The 11493-nt window shown below is 32.6% G+C and overlaps 1 protein-coding gene across 1 annotated transcript; it reads right to left on the reverse strand.

Moving 5' to 3' along the window:
• Positions 1-318: 318 nt before the first annotated feature.
• LOC110027085 (60S ribosomal protein L29-1-like) lies at positions 319-1075 on the reverse strand. Its single transcript, XM_020728362.1, has 3 exons — positions 975-1075; positions 762-864; positions 319-584 (listed from the first exon to the last, which is right to left on the reverse strand). Exons 2-3 carry the CDS (start codon positions 861-863, stop codon positions 498-500), a joined length of 189 nt encoding a protein of 62 aa, XP_020584021.1. The 5' UTR covers position 864; positions 975-1075; the 3' UTR covers positions 319-497.
• Between the last annotated feature and the right edge of the window lie 10418 nt (positions 1076-11493).

Consider the following 11493-nt stretch of genomic DNA (forward strand, 5'->3'; position numbering starts at 1 on the left):
CTTCAGTTATCTTCCCAAACAACAGGACATGCCTTACTCATCACATAGAAAATCTAGACATCAAAGCTACTAAAAAATGAACATAGACCTACTACTACAGCAGAAAAAAAAACACATAAAACCCTCCATTTTGGATAAAAATGTGTTCCAAAAGATGTATGAGGCATATAGACAAGGCATTATAGCATGCTTGTATAAATGAAACATTATGCAATTCAGATTTCTTTTTTTTTCAACTTCATTTGATTCATCAAAGATAAATTAGAATTAAAACTAAAAAATGGTGACAAATGAGGAAGTACTAACCAAAATAACAAATTCAGATAAGTTAGCTTTGATTCATGAATTCAAAAGCATTCCACGTTTCACAAAGAGATTAAAAATGACATAGTAGCAAAAACAAGAGACATGTTATAGTAGCACAAATAAGACCTTAAAAACATAGTTTGCTGAAATAGAAATACAAATGACCAGGTGCGGTTTACACATTAATTCAACTACTCCTCTGCTTCAGAGCCTGAGCTACCGCTCTTTTTGTTGTGCTTCCTAGCGTACCTCTGGTTCCTTAAGAACTTCGGATCCATCTGTAGAAATGAAATTGAAATCATCCTGGTTAAAATCTCACATAACCAGTAAAGAATTACGGAAAAGCTTTCCCAAGTCAATTATAATTGAAAAAGATAATCCATTTATGCGAAATTATAAGCCGAAACTACAGAAAAATGGGGAAAAAAAAAGATGGAAGGGCGATTCCTCCATACCCCTCTAGTGGAGGTTTGCCTGTGTCTCTTAGGCTTCTTTATGCCGTTCTTGTGAGCCTTGTGTGATTGGTTGTGAGCCGTGTGATTCTTCGACTTCGCCATTCTACGTCCAAAAAGAAGCAAATCAAGTTATCATGCGATCGGAAGGAGAAACTTCACCAATCTAACTAAGCTTAGAGAAAGAATAAGAGAATGAGGAGAAAGAAACCGAACCCGACGCAGCGGCGGAGGATCAAAAGCGGCTTGCTTTGGATGCCAATCCGCCGAACAAATCAGAAGTAGGGTTTTATTTGGCGACGGGAAACCCTAGTTTGCTCTTTTACCATAATGCCGCTGCGCCGGGCCGGTTGATAGTCTGAAATTGGGCCGCTCAGCACAATCATATGGGCCACGACTGATGCATCCGGCAACCAGGAATGCAAAATAAGGATTTATGTAAATACTTGTTTACATGTCTAAAATATTTGTCCCCGTCATGTTAAAGTCCACATAATACGTACCCAGAGCTTACTTAGTGCACATAAAAAATGTGTCAGTATTATTCACAAATACATCTCATCGATGAAAAGAAGGTGATGTGGCCTTGTGGGGCCTACTCAGGAAGACTTGGGACCACATGCTCAGTTGACCAGCTACACATATCGGGATGATGACGAGCCTCAAACAGATAAAAAGAAAATCACTCCTGAAAAATTCATTTGATCGGAACCACTCAGATGAGCCTATTGCTTTATAAACCAAGTAGACTGGGAAAGAAGCAGATCCTCCAGTTTAAGAATGGTTGATGCGAACCCTCTGCAAGTTGTTGCCCGATTTGATCGTCGCACTAGGCCACGACCACCCGTCTTGATGACCGACCTTTCTGACGGCCACCCTGCTAGACGGCCTCTTGGCCTAAGGGTCGCATGAAGAAATCCATGGGCCACAGGCCATTTTTATGTATGGACTGAAATGTCTTCGCCGTACCTACTTACTTTAGGGGTACAATATGTAATTATACAATGACATGTTCCTATAAATATGGTGTCCCTATCATAAATAAATGTTACACAAATTTATTGTTTATTATCGTGCTAATGAACCCCCATTCCCTTTATTTTTCTCATTGTTTAGCGCTCTATTCCTTAGGTGTATCTCCCTGACATATTTGGATTCAATACTTGGTTGCATTTATAAAAATTTATGTAAGGGTGTTACAATGGTCAAGTGTTTTACTATTATTTTGATGCATTCAAGTCATTGTTTCATTATTTGTAGTCATCATAAGCGAAGTAATTTGTATCATTGAGCCATCAACTAACTTCAAAGATTTTATCAAGCTAAATTACTTTGAGTGATATATAATTATTGATATACATTTAGCCAATCCCCACAATCTTGTTTTTAATTTTATGCAACATATTCTTATACTTCTCCACAACTCTTGATTGATTTCTCCATCTGTTTTTTACCCCTTTTTTTAAGCTTCTGCGAAGATCTATATGTGCTAGGCCATGAACTCAAATTCATGTGATTGATGATAAAACATCTAACCACTAATGCATGCAGGTTGTATTTTTGTTTGTCACCTTTAAATTTTGAATGATGTCGATTAAGCATAATAAAATGAAATTTCGAGTTTCTCCACTAAATCGAGTGCTTTTATGCTTTTATTGTTCGGAAGAATAATTGCTTCAAAGCAATATAATGTTTTTTTAGAGAACAATGATTAAGGTTTATAATATTTTTATTATTATGAAAGAATATTTGTAATATTGATTTTTTAATTATTTTATGAAGTTCAATTATTTCATTATTTACGTTTTCTTCAACTTCTTCTTTACTCTTTCATAACTAAATTTATAGTGCATTAAACTATTTGTGATATCATTTAGTGTATATAGTTTTAGATTGTATGAAGATCTCACATGTATACATAGAAGCTAAATTGAGAGTTCGTAAGGGACATGGGGTTTTTACTATAAGTCATTAACGATAAACAATGTTATGCATTTGAATTAACATTATAAATTTATCCCAAAGCAAAATAAATTTATCACTATAAGTCATTGACGATAAACAATGCACACCTCTACAATTAAGGAAAGCTATAACTTAATGTTATGGATTTGAATTATGAAAAATGACGTTCTAATAGAAGTCGGAGGAAACTTAAGATTTTTGTGTTATCATTAAATATTATTGGTACCCTAATTGACACTTCTCTTTATACAAGAGAAAAAGGAAGCATTAGTTGATTATGCAAAAAAGTATAATAATTTTTTTGAATTGTGGGCTACTGACTTGTTAGAAGTGATAACCCTAAACAATGGTGCAAATTAACACAATTCAACTTTGGTGAGGGCACCAATGTTGATCAATGTCAACGTGATAATCTTATTTGTATGATTGAACATTGACCTTATTGTCAATAATAAATGATAATATTGTTAGCATAAATTAATGCCAATAACAAGTGATTGTCATAATAGCATTAATCATTGGCCAACATTTGTGTTTGCATCGATTTCGAGTGATGACCTTATTAGCATCAATGAACAATGTTGTTTTTTATTAAACGGATTTACTTTGGTTATATTGTAAACAAAAGAAAATCAAAATAAGAGGACAACATTGTGCAATCACCCAAGACAAGGAGATTTGGGGTATGCTTGATTAGTAGAAAATGATAAAGCTTGATATAATAGTAGACAAGACATCTCACAATACATCACAAACTAAGGATGAATAAAACTGAGGAAAGAATGAGAAGTAGAAGTGTAGCCCACTCCGACTTCTTTACTTTGGTTATATTGTTAGAGCCCATCTATACCCAAGTCAAAATATTTTTAGGTATCATTTAATTTGTTGAAAAAAGAACGCTAGGTAAAAAAGAATGTAGTATGATTGAGATCTATTATATATATGAAAAAACTTTGATTATTATATTTGAAGAAAATGAACTTAATGTAATATTCGATGACGGGCGTCAAACGACTGCTAGCGAACGATAATGAACTGCAGAGAACCAATGAATGCAATGACAACTGTCATGTGACAATGATGTTAGTTGTTCTGTATATTTAGAAATCGGTCCAATTAATTTTAAACACATGCAAATTAAACTAATGGGATGAGTATTAAATTCATCAAAAATTTACATTGCATACTACTTTGATCCACCAAAATAATAAAATGGACTGAATTTCATTTACATTAAACTATTCCCGAAGGCAACCAAACAGCCCTTTATGTCGTTGTAATTTTCTTGATAATATGATCTTTTTTTTTTTTTTGCTTCAAGCTTTCGACATACATAGTTCATTTTTATCTTACAAATTCTAATCTCGTTCATTCAAATAATTATCAAATGTAACAACTATTAGCTTATGATTATCGATACTTTGTCATTGTTAAATCTTGATCTGTCCGTGAATCACGTCCCAAAGGATTAGAGTGTAAGAAAGTGAGACAAAAAAATATTATAGTTGTCATATATATGTAAGCCTATTGTTCAGTTGTTCTATGAATGATTGGGTGGGCTATCATGGCTTCGGCTCGACAATGCGAGCCCCGCAGCCTCGTGCTGCTACGTCAATTCATGCAACATAAGTCTCTGACAATAGTGATGTCTAATGATCAAGCCTTTGCTACAACTTCTGCCCACCACATTTAAAGGAATTCGGCAACATAAGAATTAATAATTCATATAGTTTAAGAACTCATAAAGCTATTAATAACGTTCTAAATAGATCTTAATAACACCTAATCATATTATTAAACAAGCGAGCCAATTTGAGCTCATGAGCCCACCAAATCATTGCAAATTATTACGAAACAACTATTTCACAAAAGTCCAATGTTGAATCATTTTACACTTTTGTAAAGCAAATATGAAGGCACAATACAACGACTCATGAAATGGACCTTTTCAGAAAATAAATAAATAAATAAATAAATAAAAAACCCCTCTACTTTTAGCTCAAGCGTCGGGATGGTTATATTTATAATTTGGACCATTTACAAACCTACCATCAATTCCTTTGTATTTAAGCATCTAACATCTAAGCGTTCATTTTTATATTCATATCACTTAAATCTTTCATATAGCATAGAAAATATCAATTTTTTAAATTTTAAAAAGTGAAATACACATTTTCATGCATATGTAAGATAACATATATGTAAAATTGAAGTTTAGGTGTTATATATGTAAATACAAGGAATTGGCTGGTATGTATGTAAATCCTCCTTTTAATTCCTTATAATTTTGTACATTCTGGGGCCATAATTTTATACTAGTTTGACATTTTATAATAATGTTTTATTAAAAATGTAAGAAAAGTAATTACTTTTTCTAAATATACATTTTTAATAAAACATTATCATAAAATATCAAACTAGTATAAAATTATGGCCCCAGAATGTACAAAATTATAAGGAATTAAAAGGAGGATTTACATACATACCAGTCAATTCCTTATTATTTACATATCTAACATGTAAATGTTTACATATACGGATGAATTTTAAGATGTAGTTTGTATTAATAATTTTTTTTTTGTAAACTCGATGAAATTTGAAGAACAATTAATAGTTATGAACTTTGACATGAGCTGACTTAATTCATAATATAATTGAATTCAAGTTTTTTGCGTCCAAGCCACTAAGCCAGCATTATTGTTTACATAAAGTGAAAGCTTAGAGGGTTAATCATACTGACTTATAAAACACTTAAATATTTATGCTTAGGATAAAAATTCGATCATAGAATAAATAGAAGTGGAATGAGAGGGCCAAAGGTGGCCTTAAAACTTCGTCTACCATGGTACTTTAACCTTCTTTTTTTAAATAATATAGATGAAATTGAGAAGAAAAGCATGGGGCTGACGTCAATATTTATTGTTTAGAAGAAATATATGCTAAAGAGTTAAGTAATGAGACATACTATAATTGATCTTTTTTTTTTTAGTATAATGTCATCCTCAAGTAAAACTGTGATCACCGGGTCTCAAGTTCTGAATGAAAAAAAAAAAAAGGGACTGCACTAGGTAGTCGACTGTCATCGTAAATTTTTTTGTCGAAAAAGCTATGACATGATTCATTTAAATCATTGAGTCAATGCAAGGGGGTCCCCTAGAAGCAACGGTATGTATGACCGAAATACAATAAGAACTATGCAAGAGGTTGTGTTGACCCTCAGTTCTAGTGTAATATAAACAAGAGTTCTTATATTATAGACAGATGCAGACAAAAAAGTTGATCTATGAAACTAACATTAGTGACGTGCTGTAAAATTTCATCATTTGAAAAGAATTTCGATGCATTATCTATGAAACTAACATTAGTGACGTGCTGTAATAAAATTTCATCATTTGAAAAGAATTTCGATGCATTTTTTGGAGCGAAAAAATGTTCTGATCTGAGTAAAAAATTATCCAAAGCTCCAATTTCAACAAACTTATATTCAAACTGACCAACTTGATAAGAGCAATCCAATTATACCAAACTGGACCCAATCCGAGTCAAATAATGTTCGAATTGAATCATTGGATCACTTTTGATGGTTAATTGAGGGTGAAATAGACTCCAAATTTGATGTGCCTATAATTAAATCAATTTTCTCGACGAGGGAAAATTAATGAGCCTAAGATCACTTGATTATGAGATTATTAATGTCATCAGATCATCAAAAAACCTCCTGTGATAAAAGGGAATCAACATGAATTATTCGATCAAGTGGTTATTTACTTATAAAGGAGAAAACTGCCCATTCTACAAGTCCTATAAATTGACCCTCTCTCTTCACTTAGGGGATGAGGAGAAAGAAGACGAATGAGCCCATATTTAGTGTTTTCTGGACTGAATACCAGACGATAACTCTCTACCATTGTAGTCGTCAGCCATTGCTTGTCAACAGTCGTCGACCATATTCGGCCATCCCCTCCCTGTCGTTGTCGGTGGACTTTGCGGAATAACAAAAAAATTTGCAATGTAACAATGCACATTGCAACTTAATCATGTATCATATGGAATAACGACACACGTTGCATGGTAATGAAGTATCTTGCACAGTAACGATGCACATTGTGAAATAAACACACGCATTACAAATTAACAACTCACATTGTTGTGATAAGTACTTCATTGATTGAGGAAGCTTCTTACATACAAAGTAACATAGTGTTCTAATATCGTGCAACAATATACCCCGAACACGTATCAAAAAGACGACAATAACATTGTTCGTTATATAGTGAATATTTCTGTATACGAACAATGTGCTTAGTGAAATCTTGTAACCTTTTTCGAGTTGTTTGATAATGGTTTATCCTCATAATTACAAACTTATATTCTATAATTTTAACTGGCTAGACCCCATAATTTTTTCCCTCTACCAACATTTACAAGTAAAAAGTTTATGATCATATCCATGTTATTTCTTTTTATTATCTATGTGTAAGTTGGATTTCATACAATGCTAAGACATTAAATTTTTATTCTACTGTCGTCAATTTTCTAGCAAGCAACAATTAAGATAGACACTTAGTATACATGTACTCTCTCACCAGTAAATACATGGAAGTAGTAGATATTATGATAAATATGAAAATAAGTAACTTATGCATTCTAACAACTGAAAGAGTTTGAGAAAAGAGAGATAGAGAAAGGAGGATCAACATATGATTTTTACTGATTTAGGAAAAAACTTAAGATAATGTTACAAGAGAAGTATTTCAAAGAGTTATAGAGAAGAAAGATATTGATATTGCTTATATTTAAATCACTAATATAAATATACTATAGATGTTACTTATGTTGGATCACAAGGAGGATTGACCAAGTATTGTCCTATTTTAATTGAATTGTTTTAGTTATGGATGTTCTTGATAAACATTTATAGAAGGATCTACATTTTTGAATGATTTTCATTGATGATATCTTTTTTGTTGACAAAACTACAGAGAGTTTAGAAAAAATCTTAAACTATGGAGGTCAACTTTAGAGTCTAAGGGGTTTCATTTGAGTAGATCTAAAACTAAATATATTGAATATAAATTTGGTAGTAGTAAATCTAGTAACGTTTTTATAATTGTGGGTGATCAAATCATTAAAAGAAGTAAACAATTTAAATATCTCAGGTCTACTGTTCAAAGTGACCAAGATATAGATAGAGATGCTATTAGTAAAATTCAAGTTCGATGGTTGAACTGGAGGAGCACATTGGGCCTCTTGTGTGATAGAAAAGTATGATTTAGATTTAAAGGAAATTTTATAAGATGTTAGTGAGATTTACAATGTTTTATGGTGCAGATTATTAGCCAGTAAAAGCAAAGTATAAAATTAAGTTAAGGGTTGCCGAGATGAGAATGCTAAAGGTGAATCGATGGCTTTATACTTGAACAAAAATGTGAAACAAATATATTAGTAAAAGGGTTGGAGTAGCTCAGATGACTGAAAAGATTAGAGAGAGTCATCTTAAATGATTTTATGACATTAAACGTCGATCATCTGATGGCAAAGTAAATATTTTAGAATTGAATTATGCTAAAAAGAAGGTAAATGGAGACCTAAAAAAAGCTCGGGTATGCTGTAAAAAAATTGATCTTAATTTATTTGAACTAGAAGAAATCCTGACACTCAATAAAACACAATAGAGAAAAAAGGATTCCAGTGTTCATTCCCTCTTCGTGGGATAAAGACTAGTAGTTGTACAATTTCACCTTCATGATGATGAATACATAGTACTTGTCTGAGATCTACATTGCTACAATTCCATAACGAGACCATAGCCGGATTACTGGGAGAACAAGTAGGGCCTAATGCTGATCTTATATCCTCTTCTAATTAGTTGAACATATTAATATAATCATACAAATGTTGTTTTCTAGATAATTAAAATGGTAGTAATTATTTTGAAATCTCGCCCGTGATCACATTATCGGAACATTTCAACCTGCAATTTCCTTATTTCAATCTCGCTCGGATCCAAAAGAGCTGTCATTGCATTTCTTCAATCAAAACCCACTTATTTTGAGAATATATATTGTTTAAGGGGTCTAGCTAGCATGCTTCCAAAGCTTCCGGAAGGTTTTTTTTTTTCTAATAATGATAATATTTTCCTTTTTATGAAAAGTGCAAAGTCTGTTTGGCACGTGACACACCTTATAAGTAATAAACAAGGATTTCCAAATACTTAAATTAAGGTATTGATTAAATAACATGCACTATAGTTTTGATACAAAAAACATATCCATTTGTTCAATGGTAACCAGTCTGGGTAGTCCAGCCATGTATTATTTTTATGTTTTTCAAATTAAAAAAAAATTCCTTAAAAATAAAACTAGTTCTAGCAAGACAAAAAAAATTAAATATGATGCAGGTTGTGTACAGCAAGAATGAATTAGTATGAGAAATCATTAAATCATGTAAATAGTAGAGACATACAATGCAAATGATAATCAAAAAAAAAAAATTAAACATGATGCAGGTTGTGTACAGCAAGAATGAATTGGGTATGAAAAATCATTAAATCATTTAAATAGTAGAGACATACAATGCAAATGATAATCAATCTATCAAATATTTGGTAGACTAATTATCATCAGTAGAATATTTCAAACTCATTAGCAGGAAAAATTCATTAAATTTCATTTGACAAAAAACAATTATAAAGTAGAAGTATCTATAAACATACATTAATTATATCAAATGAAAATGAAAATATATACATATCTTAAGCACATTTATATAGATATATATCCACAATGATGAGAGGAGGCAAAATAGGAAAGTTATTCTCGCATAAGTTTATCATCATTACTCAAAAGAAAACATTCAGCTCCTGTTATGGAAGCTGGAAATTCAAGGCATATATGGCCAGAATTTAATTTTATGGTACTTTAACAGCTTTAATGCATGTCAGAGTACCCCTCTCTTTATTTCTCTATGAAGAGCAGAAGGGAAATTTTAGAATTAAAGCAAAGTAGCCAACAATTAGTTAATGTTCCTTTCTTTACTCAGTTTTCTATTTATACTGACAGCCCCCAACTGATGCAGCTATATGAGCAGCGGGAACGCAGGACCTATCCCTACCATAAACATAATTATTATCCCACCACTCTCTCTCTCTCTCTCTCTCTCTCTATATCTCTCTCACATGTATTTTCATTGATTGTTATATTAGTTCTTAATTAGATCATTAGAGTTCACGGGATAGGTTGACATGCAATTAAGAAATTTCGGAAAGTGATCAAGTATGCGTTAAAGTTTTAAATCAGACAACGTACATTTGACCGAGTTGATCAACATAAACCGCATCATGCATTTTTCTTACCTTTATACAATGCTCATACGACTTGAAAACAAAAAAAAAAAATAATAATAAAAACCATAAAAGAAGCCAACATGAAATTTAGCCTACAAATATTTTGCACGAATGAAAATATTTTATATAATGAGTATTAGAAACAGGTGTGACTATATATTCAGTATGATACATACATGAAGAATTTAATATGTAGAAAATTGTTTCACCAAGGACATCCACAGTGTTGAAATATAAACTTGATTTTAGTTGTTTAAATAAAGCTTAATTTCTATAAGTTTATTCTAGAATATGTGGTAGGTATGAAATTATTGTGTAGTAGGTGTGGTAGGTGTGGTAGGTGTTGAATTATTGTGTGGTAGGTGTGGAATTATTTGTAACCATTGGATTGTAATTGTGGTGGCACAATCCTAGCTGTTAATTTAGGAAGTGCCACTAGTATAAATGGGGGTGGAGTCTTTGAGTTTGTATCAAGCCAAGTAAATGTGTTTCATTACAGAGAAATGACAAACTGTGGCATGGCTTCGTTCCAAGTCCCGATGCTTAAGGAAAGCATCTACGACAATTGGAGTATCAAGATGAAGGCACTCCTTGGAGCGCATGACGTTTGGGAGGTTGTGGAGAAAGGCTACGATGAGTCAAGTGATGAGTCCGCTCTATCCACAACACAAAAGGATAGCTTACGAGACTTGCGAAAGAGAGACAAGAAGGCTCTCTTCCTCATCTATCAAGCTTTAGATGAAGATGGTTTTGAGAAGATCTCAACTGCTACCTCGGCCAAACTAGCATGGAAGAAGCTCGAGGTTTCGTATAAAAGCTCGATGGTTTTGATGTTTTGCATATGAAAGAAGGCGAGTTGGTCACCGATTACTTTTCTAGAGTCATTACCATTTCCAATCAACTAAAAAGAAATGGTGAGAAGTTAGAAGATGTGGCTATCATGGAAAAGATCCTCCGATCGTTAGATTCAAAATTTGATAGTATCACAACCATTATCGAAGAGACGAAGGACTTACAAGTCATGACGATAGAGCAACTTCTGGGTTCATTGCAAGCCCATGAAGAAAAGAAGAAGATGAATGAAGAGATTGTCAAACAACTTCTCAAGACGAATCTCCAATCAACTCAGAAAGATGAAAGCTTCAACAACATTAGAAGCCACAATAGAGGACGAGGACAAGGTCATGCTAGCAAGCAAGGATGGAGTACCAAAAATAACTACGAGAAAGGAGAAAGATCTACAAGAGGACGTGGTCAAGGGCACTCAAATTCGAGGTATGATAAATCTCAAATTAAGTGCTATAATTGTAACAAGTTCGGACATTATGCGAAAGAATGTAGAGCACCGAAGTACAAAGTTAATGAAAGAGTCAACTACATTGAAGAAAAAAAAGAAGAAGATGACACTCTACTTCTAGCATACAA

Source organism: Phalaenopsis equestris, unplaced genomic scaffold, assembly GCF_001263595.1.
Source record: "Phalaenopsis equestris unplaced genomic scaffold, ASM126359v1 Scaffold000413, whole genome shotgun sequence".
Taxonomy (NCBI): Eukaryota; Viridiplantae; Streptophyta; class Magnoliopsida; order Asparagales; family Orchidaceae; genus Phalaenopsis; species Phalaenopsis equestris.